The following is a 19,741-nucleotide window of genomic DNA, read 5'->3' as shown; positions in this document are numbered from 1 at the left end:
GCTGTACGGGGGTAGGTACCGCCGGCCGCGGGAGCAGAGCGGGGCCCCGGCCGGCAGCGGGCCCGGCCCCGCCTCAGGGCCGCCCCCGGCCGCGGGGCCGTGCGGGACCGGGGGCGGCCCCGCGGGACGGAGGGACCGGCGTCTCGCCCTGGGCCCCCTCAGAGGGATCGGCCTCTGTCCCCGGGCCCCCGGCAGGGACTGGCGTCCGCCCCCGGCCTCCCTCAGGAACGCTCGAGCGGCTCTTTCTGGGCGGGTGGCTGTGTGTTATTGTCCTTTTATCAATAACACTGGTGCAGGGAGGTTAACGCGATGCTTTGTTAAGAGTTTCGGTTCCCCAATTACCCGAACCTTGTGAACCCCTGGGTTGACGGGCCTGGGATGTGGCCGGGATAAACCACAGGACTTTATTGAAACGTCTTTGTCCTCCCCATAGGCTTTCCACATGAATGCTTTTATGTTTCTTCTTCCCTGGCACGTTAAAAATCTATATAAAGACCTTCATAGCTGACTTCAGTTCCTATCTGATAGGTGTCTCTGTTCTCTGAGACTTAGGATACACATTTTGAATTTGGTTTGGTGAGAGGCATCACCTCTGCAGATGGGTGGTGTTTGTTGGGTTGGGTTTATTTTTAGTTGTTCCATTTCTAGTTGAACTTTGTTGAAAAGAGAGCATTGGGGTTATAGTGCCTTCGCACCACTGGGTATTTCTGTACCTGTGATGCCTTTTTTGCTTGAATTTAGCTTTTTTCCTTTCACTTGAATAATTCCTTTGTTCTTACTGTTGATTTTGCAGATGACACAACTGGTAAGCAAGAAGATGGACCAATTTCTGGGTGAGTCCTGAGGCTGTTTATTTATTATTACAGTACGTGCTGTAAAGATTGAGCCTTGTTAAGCATAGCTTCATGAGTGCTTTAGGGCAGTGATGTTGCCAGGAACAGCAGCCTGTCCTTTGCCCATCCCATGGGATCATCCCCAGCCACCATGCTGGGGCTGGCAGGCATTTATGAATGTGGAAGCTGAACTGGATCAGTGGACTGGTTTGATTTAAAACTAACTTTTAGCCCTTTTTTTCTCTCAGCAGTTAGTTTTAAATCAGATCTCTTTTCCAGTTTTAATTCCTGGGAGAAATGATGCCCTGAGGATTGGCTTTGTGCTGGCCTGGTGTTGGTAAAACTGACCTGTGCTTTAGTCTGGGAAAGGGTAAAACCTTGAACTTGGGTTAAAATCTTGACATGATCAAACCAGCACATTCTGTGAGATCTCTCAAGTGGTGTGGCTAAGACTTGGAGATAAAACCAATGATCAGTTTGGCTTTCTGTGTGTGGAAGGGATTGTCTGTCCTGGGTTTTAATTCCTTCCTGTTTGTAGCTGTGTGTTTTGCACCAGCAGAGCCTGGTCTCAGCACAGCATTACCTGTTTGCCATTTTAAATGTAACATTTTTCAGAAAGCTTGGTCTTCACGGGACTTTTGTGTACTCAGCCCCTCCCAGAGTTCAGTTTAGTGTTCATTGTCACTGTGGGTTCAGTGTCTGCAATGTTGAGGTTGTTGCAGATACTGTCCTACTTCTCTGCTTGAAGAATGGGAAAACTTGTTCCAATAAACAAGTGGTAAAAATCATGGTATTGTTACCTAAAAACATCAAATGAGCTTTGTGAGAAGGAACAACTTTTAGACAGAAATTTACAGCTGATTTGCATAAATCTGCTTTTCCTTGTCACATTCATCTGAATGTAATTTTAGTTTACGAGCAGGACTAAAAATCTGAATTTCCAGCAACTGTCTCCAATAAATGCAAAATGCAGGAAGGAAGAATATTAGTGGCCGTGCTGGCTCTCCTTTTTTTTTTTTTTCCCCTCTTTTTACTTTTTTCCCCATATTTCTTTTTTGCACAATGAGAATCTCCCTAAATGAAGAGCTGTGGGGTGTTTTAAGAAAAATAACTCTTTGTTTGCTCTGTTGTCAGCGGCTGCAGCTCCAGGGCTGCACTGCTGGCTTGTCTCGAGTGTTTGTCCCTAGCCAGGAAGCAGAGATCAGCAGAGTTTGGGATGCAGCATCCACTGACATTCCCTGGGCTGAGGGATGTGTTAAATGCCAGCAGGATGCTGTGCTGTCAGCAGTGCCCAGGATTATGTTGGCATTCTGGGGAAGTGAAATCTCTGGCGCGTTTTTCTGTGCCCAGATGATGCTGGGGACCTGTCAGATGGTTCATTCCTGGGAAGGAGAGAGGTTAGGGAAAGGCTTCTGGTTACCAAGTGTCTCTCTGAACTCCAGTTCATACATTTTAATGCACACCCACAGATGCTTCATGTGACTTGAAGCTGAAGGTAACACTTGTCACTCTTCCTGAACGCAGTCATCTCAGATTTTTAAGGAGATTCAGGGGTGAAGGTCAATGCTGAGTTGCTTGGATTGGGCATAAAGTTTTGGATCCATCTGAGAGATTTTCTCCAGTGGTCCATGCTTTGGTCCTCATGTCACAGCCTGTGTCTGCAGTGTGGAAATACCTGGAGGCTGATTTTCCCTCTGCCTTTTATACCTGAAGGTGTGTGCAGGTGCCACATCAGGAACCTGGCACCCATGGCACCTGTGCTTGGTCAGCTGCCCAACCTTCAGCCCTCTTTTTGATCTTGGCTTGATGAATTTCTTTGTACATGGGACTTTCCCAAAACGGGGCTTCGGTTACTGCTCAGATTGATTGTTCTTTGTTCAGCACTCAGGAACTCTCTGAGTTGTGTTACTTTGCCTTTCTTGTGTGGTGTCTCCTGTCCCTCTGAAGTGGCTTTAATGTGACTGGTGTTTGGATTCTGTGAGATGTTGCCTGTTCCTTTTTGAAGACAATCCTGTGGATATTTATTGTCCAATGCGGGGTTTTAAACTAATAACAACATCTCCACAAGGCACTGGTGGAAAATTTGATTTCCTTGGCCTGGGCTATTATAACCATCTCTCTTGAAAAAACTCAGAATTATTGAAGTTCTTTTAAGTTTTACCTATGACATTAGAGACCAATGACCTCTCTGTATTTCAGTTCTGTAACACTTGGCACACTCTTTTCTAGCGTGTGTACACCAATTCCACTTTCTTGCTTGGCCAGTACAATAAACAATGTTAACATTTGAATAAATTCTTAAACTTGAGGTAAATCCAAACCTGACCATTGTTGCATGAGGACTAATTTGTAATGAGTGAGAAGAATGAGTGCATAATTATCTGACTTTCCTCTTGGAATTTTAACTTCTTGTTAATGTAAACTGTTTGTAGAAACACTAAAATCACTTTTTCCTTAATTTCTGTGGGACAGATACCTTTGCTGCTGACTAAATGCATGTGTAATTATTAGCATCCTTAAGGAGGAGGTGAAATTTTGCTTATTACGGTCTTATTCTTACCAGTTGTGATTGTGCCAAATCCGAGCTGAGCCAGCTGCCACTGAGCTGTTGAGTGCTGTCAGGTGCTCTCTGGATGTGTGAAACTGATTCTTCCCAGCAAAAGCAAAGCCAAGCCAGGAGGATGGATTTTTTTGTCAGGTAGTTGAGCAAATGCCAGCAGAAAAAACACACAAGAAGAATAAAGCATTGTGTGAAAAGTCACCTGGGCACAGGCTTTAGAACTGTTTGTAGGTGACCCTCTAGGTTGGGCTTGTCCACTTTATTTTCTGTGTCATGGTCACTTTGTCTTCTCTGTCCCCTTCACCAGGCACACAGAATCTGCTCATCCTCTGCAGGATGCTCCCCAGGAGAGCCGGCCCGTCAACAACGAGGACAGAGAGATGTCCCAGCACGTACGTGTCCCACTGCCCACAGTGCACATGGGGGGGATTTCTGTGCTGCTCAGCACTCCTGGGGAAAAACAGGAAGTGTAAAGATCCTGGTACTGCTTCATACCTTGTGTTTGCAGTGTTGGGATGTACTGCCAGCCATTCCCAAAGCCAGCTCCAGCAACAGCCTTGTCTTGTCATCCTGCCTTGAGTGGTGGGGAGGGAACCCTGGCGCAGGCACTGCTCATGCCCTCTCAAGGGGCAGATCAGGGTCTCTGATGCTGCAGTCTGGCAGGAAAAGCAGAACACAATGTGTTCCAGCTCAATATTCAGTGTGACCACTCAAGAACTAGTAAAATACGGGAAACACTGGGATAGAAAGCCCAAAGTGCTGGGAATCGATTTTGATTCAGGCTCAGACCTCTTAGAATGCAGTCTAGTGGCTCAGTGCTGAAAGAGGAGGAGGAGGAGGGTTGCTTCTCCCCACCCTCCTCTCCTGGTCTCTTTGATGGGTTTGTTTTCTGCCACTGTTCTGCCACATCAAGAGGGTTCATGCAGGGTTCTGACAGACCTACGTGCTGTGGAAGAGGAGGCAGGGTGAGGCACACCTTCCTCATGTAGGGTGAGGTGTTAATTCAGCTTGTATTTCTCACAAAACTGCACTTGCTGGATATCTGGAAGATTTCTTTTCCTATGCCTTTACTTTTGTGCCCAGCACTGGGGTTGCACTGGAGTCAGATCTGTAAAGTGAAGTGGCCTGGGGGCTGATTGTGCTAAATCAGCCAAACCAAACTCTTCAGCAGCTCCCTACCACAGAAGTTGTGGTGAGAGAATATTTGCCTTGAAGTTCTTAGGGGAAACCTGGTGAATATATTTTGGTGGTTTTCATTTGTGGTTGTGTACTTTGACCATGGCCCTGTGAAGGAGGTGTGTAAGAAAAGCCCCAACTCTTTCAAAAAGAGTGGGGCAGAGGAACTGAAGGACGTGGTGAAATTCTTAGAACTGAGCTAACCTTCCCCACATTCACAAATATTACCCCAAATCTCGTGTAGAGCCAAATCTTCAAAGGACACTGGAGTTTCTCTGTGGGCAGCTGCCCATTGTTGTTGAAGGCTGTTCAAGAAGCTTCCTGAGATCTGGCTGTGCTGGAGAATTCTCAGTAGTATGTATTGATGAGCTGCTGTGTGATTCTGCTGTTGCAGGCCCTTCCCAGTGGTGAGGATGATGAGGATGACAGTGACAGTGACAGCGATGACGATGACGTGAAGGTTACAATTGGCAACATCAAAACGGGAGCGCCTTCCTACATGTGGGTACTGCTGGGTGTGGGGGGATTTGGGGCTGAGGGATCCCAGCATGTTGGGATGGAAGGTGGGGATGAGCTGAGAGCTGCTCTGGCACCTGGAAGCAATGGCCAGAACACCAGAATGGAGCTGATGGGCAGCTCTGCCCTGCAATTGCTTGTTGGAGAATCCATCTGTAAAATGGGAATGATAATCCGTGGGGCTGCTGCTGGAAAATTAACTTACTAATTACTGGGTTCCCTGGGGCAGAATCAAAGGTGGGAAGTTCCATTTAACTCATCTGTGAAAACTTCCAGAACCAAAATCTGTCTTGCTAAGAATTTGCATAAGCTGTGAATTTACTAATTTCCAGCTGTCCGGTTTTTTGTGGCTCGGGAATGGCAAGGCTGGATTTGAGAAGCAGGAAATTACTTTTTACAACTCTGCCTAATGTGCATTGAATAAAAATAATAAGACAGCACTTTTGCTTGCTGCTAGCAGCCTTCCTCTTACACAAACGACTTACCTGTGCTTTGCTGCATATTCTAATTTTTCCACTTTATGGATAATTTCCTTCTCTTGTTGTAGAGGTGGTTTCACTCTGATGGATGACTGAATAGCAAACTCAGGTGAACTAAAGCATCTCCTGAAGGGTGTCAGGGCTTGAATATATTTTGCATGAGAATCTTCAGCCAAGTAATTTGTTCAAATGCCAACGTAGTGATTCTTTTCCAATAGGGGAACTCCTATGAATCTAAACTTAAAAACGGGTAGAGGCTATGGAGCATCAGCTTCAGGTATTGCTGTTATTTTTATCCTTCACCTTTGCAATATTTCACCTACCTGGCACTGACAGCTGCAGCAGCTGCAAATTTTGCTCTGTTTGGAAGGATATCGAATTAGTGTAAACCAGGAATAGGATTTTCCTAAAAATCAGTGCTCCCAGCACAGTCTGAGGGGCCAGAATGCAATGAGTGATTTAATTACCCATCACTGAGCAAGGTGATTATAATTCTGTTTAAACTAGGAAAAAAAAACCCATTGAGTGATAGTTTTATAGTAAAACCCCAGAATATTTCTAAACTATATTGTTGCACTGGGGCTGAGCATTCCAGCCCTGGAGAAGTACTGTAACTCAGTGTCCTGAGCTACTTGCAGTGTAAGATGCTAAAAGAAACAAACTCTGGTCTTGAAAATCAGCTCTGCATATTTGGCTGCTGAAACTTTCCCCACCATTCAGTTTGGTTTCTCCTGTAAATTGAGTCTTGGGTTCTGTCCTTCCACATGTGTGACTGTCCTTTTGTGGGCTTCATCTGCTTCCTTCCACTAGTTGCTTTATCCAGATGAGTTACCTTCTGATTGAGAAAATAAGAACAAATTCCACTTGAAGGTTCTGTACCTGACAGATGTTTGCAGACTTGTTTTAGTCCACTAAAGACTGATCCTGAAAAAGCCTCTTGTTAGGAGAAAATGTGTCTGTCTTGGGAGGGGAAAATAAATACTTTGCCTGGGAAGAAAAATAATTTTACTTTATTTCGTTTTCATTTGGGGTAGATTTCATGCATGTCCTAATGATTTACTCTGCCTGTAGTGCCAATCTGGGTTGAATTCGCTTCTCTGCTGTTCAGCTGCAAGTGCTGCACACCCTGTTTGTTTATGGAGTGACTGGAGTCCTTTTATTAAAAAGCTGATTGTGGTTACCTACGTGCTGTGAAGCCAGTGATTAATTTACTGCAGTGCTTTGTTTTTGCTGGAATAATTTGCTGAGCAAATGAATGGATTAAAGGCATTGCATTAAAATTTGTAACAGTCTCTCTCTCCCCAAAGCCAAATTGCAGCCCAAAGGTATTGACTTGGATGCTGCAGGGAATATAAATGGATTGCCTGTGATAGAAGTGGATTTGGATTCATTTGAAGACAAGCCGTGGAGGAAACCAGGTGGGGTCTCACAGTTCCTTGTGGTAAATATTTTCTGCAGTTCCAGTTGTCTCTCTTTATTTTCACATGTAATTTCTGTCCATTTATTGTTGCCAGGGAACAGGGAAGCTGGAACAATGTGTGTTGCTCAGCTTCTGATGCCTGGCTAGACAATCAATGGCATTTACTGATTGAATGAGCCATGCTCTACCTAAAATTGGGTTGCATTTATTCTAGTAATTGAACTTCCCTAAAGGGAACAGCTATTTTTTTAAAATGGTCTACTTTATTAATTCCTTACTTCCTGAGAACATTGCACTGATACCGATCCAATAATGTGTGGCCTTAAAGGCAGCTGAGTGGGGTCAGGATTTGGATGTTGATGTTGTTTGTTCTCCTCTTCCTGTGCAGGAGCTTGTTCTGTGTGCCCTGGCCAACCCCAGAGTTGTCCCCATGGTCCCTCCTCATCTGGGTCCTGGGGCTGCCCACACTTACTTGTGTAAGGGAGATTTTTCCTCTTAGAGCTGTAGGATGCTACAAATCAGCTGCTGTTTTTCTTCTGATACAAAAGTAATTGAAGGAATAAGACATCCAAATTTTTGCAGTGCCACTCTCATAAAACGTGTTCTGATGAAATGTCATCTGAAACAAAAAGTCGCTTTTCTCAGCAATCATTATTCTCCCTGCCAGCCCCTGTATTTCATCTGTCTTTCAGCAATGTTGCTGTGCTGAGTAAGTAGTGCTTTCCTGAGGCTGCCTGTGGTGTGGGCTGGGTATCTCCTGCCCACATGAAGGGCAGTCCAGTGCTAATAACTCCATGGGCATGTCCAGGTATCCGACCAGCCCTGAAGCACCCTGCAGGCAGAATGGAACAGAAGCTTTTCTTCTGCAGGGATTTCTGCTTGATTGCGAAGTCAGAAAGAGGGGAATGGGAAGAAAGTGAGTTAGAAAGAATGCAATGAAGTTCAAAGATAAAGCATGGTTGTGGTCATGCTGACATCCCTGGACCAAACTAGAGCCAGCTGGCCCTAAAACAGTGTTGGAGTGCAATAGAGGGAAGATTTCTGCAGAGCTGTGTGGTCTGTAAGTTTATTTTAGATAGCAAATAGCTGATTACTCAACAGCCTTTCAAGTTTATATCCTTTACAGTTAATTGTTCAGCAGCTTGGTATCTCTTTGAGTGAGGGAGAGGAAGAAGAAATCCTGTGTGGAAGAACTGATAGAGGTCTGAAATAGAGGCTGATAAAATCGATAAGTAAATGTCGTGTTGCTGAGTCGGTGTGGATGCACTTTGCATGTTTGGGTGGTACAACAGGAAGAGTGGCCAGCCCAGGAGATAAACCCACTGCTTAGACCTCACAGTTAAACCAAGCTCAGCATGGGCAGAATTTTGCTTAGCTCTTCTAGCATCTCTTTGTTTTGAAGTTGGTCTGTGTAGGAATATCTTTGCGTGGGGGATGTTTGAGGGACACCTCAGCAGGGCAGGAGGTGCTCTGTACTGCTTCCTGCTGGGATCTGAGAGGTGGGAGGGGTGCTCCTGGAATTACTGCAGCTGGGATTGCCCCTCTGCATCTCTGTGTTCTTGGCAAGTAGTTTGTGGTCACCTCTGTTATTCAGAAGTGCTCGTGCTGAATTGGCACATTGCACAGGAGACTGGCAGTGTGAGATAAAACTCTGGAATCACTAATTAGAGTTATGACTGAACTGTAATTACTTGTGTAGTCTGGGATGTATCAATAAAAACCTTCCACTTTAGCTGTCTTTCATGAAACGGGCGAGCCTCAGAGTCTCCTCTCAAAACAGCAAAGGCAGTGCTGGTCAGGAGAGGAATGTGTGGGCTTAGCTCTGCCAGGAAAAAGGTTCTGTGGCCCCACCCCATTTTTTTGGTGGGGGCTGGAATTGTCACTCCTGTGCTATGCCCAGCACTCAGCTCATGTGGACAATTGGAAGAAACCAGTCTGAAAAAATCAGGCTGATGAGCAAGTGATTGCAGGGAGCTCCCAATGGCCTGTGGAGGTGCTGTGCTGTGTGTCCAGGGGGTCCCACTGCTGCTCAGGCCATGTCCCCTTCCCACCCAAGGTGCAGCCACTGTCCCCTCTGTGGCACCCACAGCTTTCTGACAGGGAAAGGCACAAGCTGGGTTCTCTGGAAAATTTTTGTTACCTTGACCCTTTATTTAAGCAGTTAAAGGGACAGCTTGAGAGTGCAAGTGTGCAGAACCCCTGTGCTAACTCCTGCTCCCTCTGCCAGGTGCTGATCTTTCCGATTACTTTAATTATGGATTCAATGAAGAAACATGGAAAGCTTATTGTGAAAAGCAGCGGCGGCTTCAGCTGGGGCTGGACCCTGCTCCTCCCATCAGCACTGAGAACAAGATCACGGTGGGTGACGTGTGTGACTCCTGCTCCTGGCTCCAGGAAAACTGGGACTGTGTTTGTAACACAGACATGAGGGTGTAAGAGCAGGAGATACCCCAGTTCTGAACTGTTCTGTGTCCTTTCAGTGAGGAGAAATACAAAAATGAATCTTCAAAGATTAAATCTCTGTTGAAAATCTTTTCTGTATGGAAGGAATAGTTCCATCAGCCTGGCAGGTTTGACCACTACAGCAGCAAGATTGGAGTGAATTTCCAGGTGACTGAGGTTACCCAGCTCTAGGGATGTCTGCTTGGAAAACCCTCTGGATGAGAGAAGTGCAGGGAGGGGAGCTGGGCCCCCAGGGCTGTTTTGCTCACTGCTGCAGTGGTGTGGCTGCCTTTAGTGTTTGCAGACTGCTTTGGCCATCAACCTTTGCAGGAGTCCATGGTGGCCGTCAGAACTTCAGCCAAATTGTCGGGACAGCAAGTATTGCTCATTCCAGTTTTGCCTCCATGGAAAATGATATGAGTTTAATAAACTCATAACAGGACTTCTAAGGAGAGACAGTGGACAGCCAGATGAGGCTGGAATGGCCACTAGCTGACAGAAATGGCTGTGCCTTGACTGAAGATTAGTCTGGCTGGCAGGAGCCCTGGGACTGTTCCTTTTCTTTTGCTGAGGGTTAATCTCTGGTGCTCCATCCGTGAAAGAAAACATTAAAGCTGTGAATCTGTTACCTTCTGTAGGTTCAGCAAGGAAGAACAGGAAATGCTGAAAAAGAAGTGGAAAACAACATCATCAAAACAGAGTTCAAAACAGACTTCCTGGCCCTGGTGGGAGGACGAATGAAGGCTGGGCCTCCTCCCAACAGGTAAGAGAGGAGCATGTTCTTCATGGGGGCATCTGGGAACCACCTGGGCCGTGCCTGAGTCTCCTCAAGCCTCAAAGAGAAGCTTTTAAGCTTGGCAGGAAGCTGCTGTGGTCACTTATTCAGTGTCACCTCCAGCAGTGCAAGCTCTGCCTGCCCATTCCCCTCCTTGGCACAGGGAGGGAATCCTGTATCCCAGCTGATGGGACACATCTCTGGGAGTGGAAGGAGCCAGGCAAACACCTCAGCTTTGAGGGCTCACACTGCTGACATTGCTTGTGCTTGCTTGGCTTATTCCTACTCCCACGATGTTAATCTTTGCCTCCTCAAGTGGAAGTGGATTACGAGTTTGGCAGAGGATAAGAGGAGCTGTTGGTTCCTGAGCCTGTGTGCGACGCTGCTGGATGTGTGGTAAAACAACTGAGTCACTCTGAGGGGCAGCCTCTGCTGGGGAAACCACTTGGCCCTTAGGAGATCGATGGGGTTTTATCAAAAGCTTCAGAAAAACACACCAGACGAGCCAGAGCTTTGGGCTCGGGGTGTTTCTGTTGCTTCATTCACAAAACAGCTTTTGCACACCTGCCTTGCAGAAAGCAGCCCTGCATCCCAGCTTTACTCCTTGTCTGGGAACCAGCTCTGTGCTTCAAGGATGAGCATTAAAGCTCTGCTCAGTGTGTTGGATTTGAGCACTTCGGGGGCATTTCTGTCCCAGTGTGTAATCCCTGTTTTTACACCTATTTGTGGTGGTCCTTTGGATCACATTGCTGGGTGTTCAGAGATCCCAAACTCACCCCTGCTCACAGGGAAGTTGTTCAGGAATGCAAACGGGCTTCTCCTTGGCTTCTTGTCCAGTTTGAGAGATGTTTCCCTGGTGGGGAAGAAAGCATGAAAGAATCTGCTGACAGCAGGGAAAATTGCTCTTTCTGGTGCTTCTGAGCCTGAAAAGATGCCTGTGCTTTGTACCAGGAAGCTGGGTGGGACCATTGATGTCATCGGGGGCCAGGCAGGCACGATCCGGAGGGTGGAGGGAAGACGCCGGGATAAACACGCCTCGGAGGAGAACCCCATTCAGGTAAAGCTGCTGTGCTGCCTCGACAAGCTGCTGATTTTACTGCACTTCCAGGGAACCCTGGGCAAATGCCTGTGTATTCCTGACCTTGTGTGTTCCTGACCTTCTGTGTCCCAGTCCATACCTGCAGAGCAGCAGGTAATACGTTGACCCTGTTGAGGTGTGTGCATGGATTGTTCCATTCTGCAGGCTCAGTTAACTTCTGGCTTAAAAACTTGGTCTTGCTAGGAGCCAGATTTGTCCTTTAAAAGTCTTCCCTTTGGAATGGTAAGGCCTGAGTTCTTTCCTCATCAGCTCTCCCAAAGTATTCCTAGGACTGTGCAGCTGGGAATCTCTTACGTGGATTATTCCTTTCCCCTCCACTGTGGGGTTGGAATCTTCAATTCTGCAGTGAAGGGTTTGTACCTGGGACTGATGGGTTTTTTTGCTTTGAAGTAACATTTAGTCTCAAATCATTTGGTGCAGCCCGTGCCTCAGACTGAACCTGGGCCTGTGTTACTGGATCTTGTTCCTTGTAAGAAGTGGAAGCCTGGGTTTAAAGCTGGTCTCGTTTCTGGGCGTGCCTGGCCAGTGTGTGACCATGATGTTCTGGCTGGCTCCTAGGCAGGAAGCTGCAGGGTCTGAGGACCATGTGCCAAACCCCCTTCTCTTAACCACCTTCCTCCTGCCAACCACTGCTAACTTGCCAGAAAAGCCCAAATGTGGAACCTTTCCTTTTCTAGGTGCAGTTGCTGGGGTTTTTTCCCCCATGGTTTTGTGGTCCGTTTATTTTTTTAGTGATCAGTTTTCCAGATTTTGCCAACAAGAAGAGTTTGCCTTAGAGACAGAATTTGCTGGGAAAGGGTTGTTGTTCCTCCCCCTCAGGAGCACTGACAGCTGCACTTCAGGTCACTCTGGTGCTTCTGCATATTGGTCCCTCTTCCAGGCATGGCCACACCCCTGTTGTGGTGATGCTGCCAGCACTGTGAGGTCCCTGCTGCAGCAGCAAAGGGATTAAAACGCTCTCTTCTCATTCCTCTGCCCCCTAAGGTCCTGGGAGACCATGGAAGCAAGCCACAGCCCCCCCAGCAGCCCCAGCAGCCTTCCCAGCCCCAGCAGCCTCCTCAGCAGCAGCCATTCGCTCCACCAGCAGGGCCTCCGCCTCCCCCACTCGCTGGGCCTCCTCCTCCACATTTCCTTCACCCTCCTCCTCCAGTGACTTCTGTTCCACCTCCCCTGCATCCTCCGGGTACGTGTTCACTCCATGGAATGTGAGCTGGGGTGTCCCAGGCTTGGAGCAAATCAAAGGTTTAAGGGTTCAATGCCGTGGGATGGTTGAGCAGTCAGGGAACAGGTCCTTACCCCTGCCCCTGGCCAGGCTTTGTTTAGTCTCCATCAGTCTATTTAATATTTGCCTTGAATACTTAAAAATGGCAGCTGATCCTTGAAAAGAAACCTCTGGGCTTTGTTTCCATGAGGGAACCTTCCAATGCTACTGATGCATTTGCTTTATTGATAAATGTAAAGAAGCAGGTTCCTGTTTCTCTGGAGGGAGCTGAGGACTGTTGCTTCTGGCTTAAATATGCCAGGCTGAAGTGAGGGGGCCTCACTCTGAGCTTCTCCTGGTCCTGGAGCAGCAGCCAGGCTCTGGAGAAGGCACCAGGAGCACTTTGTGCAGTTAACTCCTGCCTGAGGAGCATTTGCTGAAGCACTCACTGGTTCTTTTCCTGATAACTTTTCCATGATAGCTTTTCCTACTGCCTTACGTTAAAATGCTTAGCAAAATCAGGATGGACACACTGGACTGGAACCTGCAGCAGGTTCTCCTCTCCAGCTCCTTCAGTTGTTCTGAAGACCAAATCAATTGTTCATGTGTTGACACTTAGAAAAGGAATTCTCCAGTGTAAGAGAACAGCAACACTGTAAGTTATAATGTAAAGGTAAAGAGATCATTATTTGGGAAAATCACGTCATTTATGGGCTAATTCCTGCTTAGTAGCACCCATTTTTCTGCTGCTCTGTTTGCTCCAACACGTGAGATTTATTCAAAAGTGTGCTTTGAGGTTTAGCTTGAGGTACAGAGAGGCCATGAGGTACAGAGATGCCATGAGGTACAGAGAGGCCACGCTTTCCCTGTTGTCCTCACTTGTTTTCCCTGCTTATTTCCACAGGCCTGCCACCTCCAGGTCCAATTCCAGGTAGGTGTTACCTTGTTCTTAATGACAGCAGCAATTTTGATCACACAGGTTCAGAGCATTTGGGCTAAGTAACATGAGATAGGATGGCACTAGTTTAGAGTGCAGTTAACTTAAGACTAATAAACTCCAATTGAGCACTGAACTTGAGCTGCTTATCTTCTATTCTGGCATAAATCTGTAGGTCAGAATAGAACTTGTTTGTTACATTCTGATCAGAATGCAATGTGTCTGCATCCCAAGAACCACTTTTCCTCCACAGGGCTGTAGGGGTTTAATTGTTACTCCTTGATGAATCTTAGGTTCAATATTTATAAGCCAAAATAGAATGTAGTTTTTGCTGTTTTTCTTCCCATACCCCTACAGAACTAACATAGCTTTAGGGTATGAATTTTGGGAGGAGATACTACCCTGAAGGAAAATTATTCTATTTCAAACAGGGCCTTGTTTAGAGTAAAAAGATGCTTTAATGGCTTTTAACTGTGAAAGCACTTGTGAAGCTGGAAGATCTTGGTGCTGATTTACCCTTCTGTGTGTTTAGGGTTGTTCCCACCTCCTCTGGCACCACCACCAGCTCTCCTCATCCCAACCTTGGATGGGTAAGACCACAGCTGGGTAAGACCACGCCATGGGAGCAGCTCCCCTGCAGGGAGGAAGGGAGGAGAACAGGTCCAAAATCAGTGCTGGGGATGCATGGTCTGGTCTTGGGTTGGGGTGGGGGGTGAGAGCAGAGTCTGTCAGGAATCCTCTGTGCATTCACCTGGATTTGTCATATTCAAGGCACAGGAAGGAGCCAGTAAAACCTAGGCAAAGCCTAAAGTAGCTGATGGCATGATTTGTTACTGCAGATGCTTTCTCTGAAGATGCTCCAGGTAGTTTGTGAGCAGCGGTGCTTTCCCAGGGCAAGCAGTGGGATTATGGCAGGTTTGGAAGTTCTGGCAAAACCCCTGAACACTTCTGGTAGTGAGATTCCCATAAGGATGTTCCACAGACCTCCAGGAAAAACGGGATGAAGCTGCAGCACAGCCAGACCTGTGGGGGTCCCTGATGTCAGTAACTCACCCCCTTTTCTCTCCCAAAGGCAGCCAGCCAGCTACAACAACAGGCAGCCGCCTCCCTTTGGCTACAACTCTGCAGGTGAGCACTAGGCAGGACATATCCAGCTGCTGCTCTCTCTCCTCTCTGGTTTTTGGAAGCCCAGGCTTTTCTGGGGCTGACACACATCCTGTCTGCTCCAGCTCCAGGGTCTTGCTGTGTCCCACACAATCCCAGTCAGGAGCACGTGCTGGGTTTGCTGCACTGAGTGTTGTGCAGGTGTGGTGATGTAGTTTTGTGGCTGAGTGCTAAGGCTCGGGGCACTGTTCCAGTGCAGATTCCCAGCACAGAGCAGCTTCCCCAGTGCCTCAGCAGTGTGTTCTGCCTGTTTGCACACACACGTGCTCACCCTCACTCACACTCTCCTTTTTCCCTGCCCTCAGGGATGAGCACAACCAACTACTGAGCTTTTGAATCCCTCCTCCCCCACTTCACCCTCTCCCTTGCCTACAGGCACCATCTCCTGTGGTTTTGTAATGGGAGAGGCAGTGCCAGCATTTCAGCAGGTTCCCTTCCCTGGTGCAGCCCTGGCAGTGCTGTGTTCTCTCCCAGTCCTGTAGTGACCAGCTCGGAGTGGCTCCTCCTGGCTGTGCTGAGCTCTGCGGTGCCTCCCTGCAGGACAGGGCTGGAGGAGTGGCAGTGCCAGCCCTTCCCAAAGAGAGGAGCCTCCAGTGCTGCCAGATGTGGCACTGCTGTGGGTTACGACCTCGCTGGTCCAGCTGGCCACATCTGTCTGGCAAGTGCTGGTGGCTCTGGGCTCCCCAGGTGACATCCTTCACTAGCAGCTGGTGCCCCTGGTCCCCCCCAGGTGCCACCATAGACCAGCAGGTACCTGGTGGGAGGTGGGACCTTGTACAGGTGACCAAGAGCCCAGGGCTGACAGAGACTGCAGTGCTGCCTGTAAATATTTGCTCTTGTGCTTTCCTCAGGGAGGAATTCCCTGTTCTCAGCAAACTGCTGGAAGTGAAGGGAAGGGCAGGAGGGAGCGGGGCCGTTGTCTCCTTGGATCCAGCTGTACTGCCAGAGGGGATGCTGGGGATGCTCTGGATGACGGAGGGTTCTGCTCTCTGGCTGCAGATTCAGGTTTCATCAGCTATCCCCCCATCTCCACGTCCCACACGCCCTGGGTGACCACGGTGGACAAGGGCACGAGCAGCTCCAGCAGCAGCCACTGGGAATATTCGGGCTCCAGGCGGGAGAGGGAGCGCGAGCGCGAGCGGGAGCGGGACAGGGAGCGAGACCGGGACCGCGACCGCACCCCGACCACCAGTGAATACAACAAGTGAGTGCTGCCCTCCTGCTGCTCACCCTGGGCAGCCCTGGGGCACCTTGGGGTGTCTGGCCAAGGGCTGGGTTATAGAGGACACCAGCTGAATTCTCTGAAATGTCTGGGAAGAGCTCCTTTGGATCGATAACTGCAGCACAGACTAGGAGCTGTGTCACTGGCTGATTTGCTGTCTCTGGGTCTGGGGTTTTTTGTTTAAATCCAGCAGAACCAGTTCCTCTTGCTCTCCCACACGGCCAGGCAATGAAATAGCCCCTCTGTGTTTACTCCTCAGTGTTTCACAGCTCAGTGTGAAGCACTGGCTGGAGGAGCTGCTGCTTCTTGTCTTCTAAATGTCACCTTCAGATCAAAGGACAAACAGCCTGCTCTGCTCCGCTCTCCTGTGGGGCTGGGAGTGCCATTCCCTGGGAGTCAGCCAGGAAATGGGAGCAGAACTGGAGAGACCACCTTGGTGGGAGCTGCTGTGACCTCAGCTGACAGCAGTGCCGGGAGCACTTGGGAAGGGAAAGGAGGCTTGGAGCCTCCCTGTGTTGATCTAAGGTGGAGGCTGGGCCGCAGAGACTTCCCAAACCCATCCCTTTGGTGTTCAATCAGCAGCAGCGTCGGTGTTTTGCAGGCTCCAGGCTCAGAAATGCCAATAATCATTCTAAACATCATCAGAATGTGCATTCCTGGCACAGGGTGGGTGCTTCCTGCCAGGGAGCTTCCCAGCCCAGGGAGGGAGCAAACAGGGCAATGTGCTCCTAATATTTTTTTTTCCTTTACAAGCTTGTGGGCACTGTGGATGGGAGTGAGGGAAAAGAGAACAGAACACAAACTTGCTAAAAATTGGAAGAGCTCAGACTCCCCCACTTCCTGATCCATGCTGGAGCCAAGGCCTGGGATGAGCACTCCTGAGCACGTTGCTGGCATTTCTGGGTGGTGTGGAGCACGCTGGTGCAGGTCAAAGCAGGGCAAGTGGCCATGTAGTCTTTTGGAGCACTCCCAGCTGATTGATCCTGGATATTTATTTGTCCAGCTTGTTTCCAGGAGTGTCAGAACAATGTTTCTGACTTCCTTTCTCCCAAGTCTGAGTATTGTTCCCACAGAGGGACTTGTTAACCCTTCAGATTTTGGCTTTCAGGAATTGAACAGGGAGGTGTAGAGAGGAGTGTGGGATGTGTCTCAATTTGGGGTACACCATGCCCACTCCTGGGGATTGAATGAGGTGCTTTGAGCAGGTACAGAGGTGCAGACAGAAAGCTGTGCTCACAGCTGGAGGTTTTGAGCTGGTGGGGAAGAAATCAGCCCCTTTACACAAAAGGATGAGAGGTTATGTGGGGTGTCTGTGCTGAGGGAAGCCCAGCAGCGGCGGGGGAGAGCGATGAGAGGAGCGTGTGCGTGCTGCGTTCCTGCTGCAGGCGTTTCAGGAGCACCCCCGGGCAGTCAGAGGTGCCTGATGTTGTTGGTGACAGGGGTTCCAGCCCCAGCCGGTGGCTCAGGCCCAGGGGCCGTGTCCCTGTGCCCACGTGTCCCTTGTCCCCGCAGTGACGACGAGCGGTACCGCTACTACAGCCGCGAGCGCAGCTACGACTTCGAGCGCGATTACCGGCGCAGCCGCGACCGCAGCCGCGAGCGCGAGGAGCGGCACCGCGAGCGCCGGCACCGCGACAAGGACGACAGCAGCAAACACAAATCCTCCCGCAGGTCAGTGCCGCGGTGCTGGGCGGGAACTCCGCATTCCTGGGGTGAAATGTCAGCCTGGCTCATCCCAGCTGCCTCTGTCCCAGAGCCCTGGGCAGGAGGAGCCCTGTGGGACAGGCGAAGGAGACCTCGGTGTTGTGAGTTCCCAGCTGGCAGCATGATGGGTGAAGGAGGGATTGAGCTGGCCTCAACCTCCCACAAGAGCTCCCATCTTAACAAAAGCACTGAGCTACACAAGGGGAAGTGACAGAAGCGTCAGCTTTTGGTCCTGCTGCTCCTGCTCACCAGGGCAGAGCTCACAGAATCAACCAGGTTGGAAAAGTCCTTTAAGATCATCAAGTCCAACCTGTGACCCAACACCAGCCTGTCACCCAGACCATGGCACTGAGTGCCACATCCAGCCTTTCCTTAAACATCTCCAGGGACTGTGACTCCATCACCTCCCTGCACAGCCCAGTCACTCCTTCTGTGAAGAGCTTCCTTCTGCCTGCACTCAGAAATTGCCTCTTGAGCAGAAGCAGCAGAGCTCTTGCCCAGAGCCTGATGGTGAGGGGTGTGATGGTCCACACAAAGGTGAAACATCTGGGGCAGAGCAGCATGTCCTGAAATCACATCTTTTCTGCAGAAAATGGATTTGCAACAGATGATCTTCCTGGGAGAGCAGTCTCAAGCAGCAGCTCTGCTCTCTGGGCTGAGGCAGGTTCTCTGCTCAGGTCCTGTGTCACTTCACATCCCATTAACAACTTGAGCAGAACTGCTCTTGCTCTTTCTTCTTGATCCTTCACCTCCCTTCTTTTAGGTGAAACTCCAGTCAGCTCTGTAGGTAATTACCCTTATTTTGAAACTGGTATCAGAAAAACTCCTATGTAGTGACTGGAGGAAAAAGGCTGTTTCTGTCCTTAAGGAGGTGAGTAAATTTTCAAGAAAGGACTGATTGCTGAAGGCTTGGAAGCAAAATGATAGGAAGAAAGACGAAGACCATAATAAAAATTGAATACAGAACAACTGGAAGCTGAGCTGGTGCCAGACAAGTCATTGGCTTTAGGGTTATTCCTCAGCTTCCTCTAGTCAGAATTGAAACCTTGGAGTAGATACCTCACTGTAGGAATCCCTGCCCATGGTCCCCTCCAGCCCAAACCATTCTGGGATTCCCTGCTTGAGGCACACTGAGATTTGAGCCTGTTTGAGGCATCTGCAGATGAAAGGGTTTCATTTCCAGTTTCCTGCAAACTGAGCAGTCTGAAGGAAATCACTGACGCTGGTTTCGGTATTAAAGGACAGTCACACTGTCCCAGCATAAACCCCTGACACATCAGCCACGAGGTGGCTGAAGGTGTTTTGTGGAGAGGCAGCAGCCTTTTATTTTTCCCTATTTGTTTTGCCTTTAATGACTGTGAAACCATTTATTAAACCAGTCAGAAAATTACTTGAAGCCAGGAGCTTTTCAGCCAGGTTCAGCCAGTTCTGTGTCTGCTGCTAAACTGGAATTCCAGCTGTGCCAAGAATTTGTCTCTACACCTGATGCTGTCCCTGCTCATGTGCCTGCACAGTCACAGTTTATCCTGGGATAAATTGATCTGCTCGTTCCTGTGCTCTGGGCTGTGCTGTAACTCTGCCACCTTCACACCACAGTCAGCTCCTGAGAGCTCACTTGGTTTGAACCTGTGAGAGAAGAAGCAGAAAATCTCCTCCCAGGAGGGGCCAAACCAGAGCTCCCCTTTTTCCTGGAGGGAGGCAGAGCTGCTGCTGGGGCTGTGTTGGATGCATGGAGCAGCTGGCAGGGCACAGGCTCAGGGCATGCACAGCCTGCTCAGGCCTCCCTCTGCCTGGGATTGCTCCCACATCCCAGAAATTCTGTGTAAACATTCCCAGTTATCCACCCACATCTGGAAAACTCGGTGAGGAGATAAAGGAGTTCTAAAGCACAAAGTGAAGAGCCAGGTCAGGTGTGAGTCAGCAAAAGTAGGAACAGGATCTGCCTCCCATGGGGAAACCCACATTTCTCTCGCTCCACTGCTCCCTTTGCTGCCTTTAGTCCAGGGATTTCCCCAAGATGCTCGGAGGAGTGAAAGGTTCAAACACGTCTGGGGTTCAGGACTCCTCCTCCTCTCAGCCTCGGTGCCGTGTCAGAATCGCTGGAGCTCCCTCCGGAGTGGAAGAACACCGAGATGTTCCTATGGACACTGCCAGGAGTGGCTGTGGCGGTGTGTGACGGTGGCACTGTGTGACGGTGTGTGACGGTGGCAGTG

General features: G+C 49.1%; 1 protein-coding gene across 1 annotated transcript in view; it reads left to right on the top strand.

Annotated features, from left to right (window-relative positions):
* Positions 1-33: 33 nt before the first annotated feature.
* Positions 34-19,741, top strand: part of LOC121670093 (pre-mRNA 3'-end-processing factor FIP1-like) — a gene marked incomplete at its 5' end in the record, with an annotated part of 21,542 nt that continues 1,834 nt past the window's right edge. Inside the window, 15 exons of the mRNA XM_042039860.1 lie at positions 34-259; positions 794-833; positions 3,701-3,785; positions 4,964-5,070; positions 5,783-5,841; positions 6,872-6,982; positions 9,212-9,342; positions 10,065-10,189; positions 11,153-11,258; positions 12,285-12,483; positions 13,406-13,432; positions 13,971-14,028; positions 14,511-14,566; positions 15,602-15,806; positions 17,337-17,495. Of these exons, the coding sequence (XP_041895794.1) occupies positions 34-259; positions 794-833; positions 3,701-3,785; positions 4,964-5,070; positions 5,783-5,841; positions 6,872-6,982; positions 9,212-9,342; positions 10,065-10,189; positions 11,153-11,258; positions 12,285-12,483; positions 13,406-13,432; positions 13,971-14,028; positions 14,511-14,566; positions 15,602-15,806; positions 17,337-17,495 (1,694 nt within the window). The remainder of the gene's footprint in view (positions 260-793; positions 834-3,700; positions 3,786-4,963; positions 5,071-5,782; positions 5,842-6,871; positions 6,983-9,211; positions 9,343-10,064; positions 10,190-11,152; positions 11,259-12,284; positions 12,484-13,405; positions 13,433-13,970; positions 14,029-14,510; positions 14,567-15,601; positions 15,807-17,336; positions 17,496-19,741) is intronic.

Source organism: Corvus kubaryi, unplaced genomic scaffold (assembly GCF_017639235.1).
Source record: "Corvus kubaryi isolate FWS band 111438036 unplaced genomic scaffold, C.kubaryi_AGA036_p1.0 37395, whole genome shotgun sequence".
NCBI classification, from domain to species: domain Eukaryota; kingdom Metazoa; phylum Chordata; class Aves; order Passeriformes; family Corvidae; genus Corvus; species Corvus kubaryi.
The sequence above is the reverse complement of the archived record's forward strand: the minus strand, read 5'-3'. Positions and strand labels throughout refer to the sequence as shown.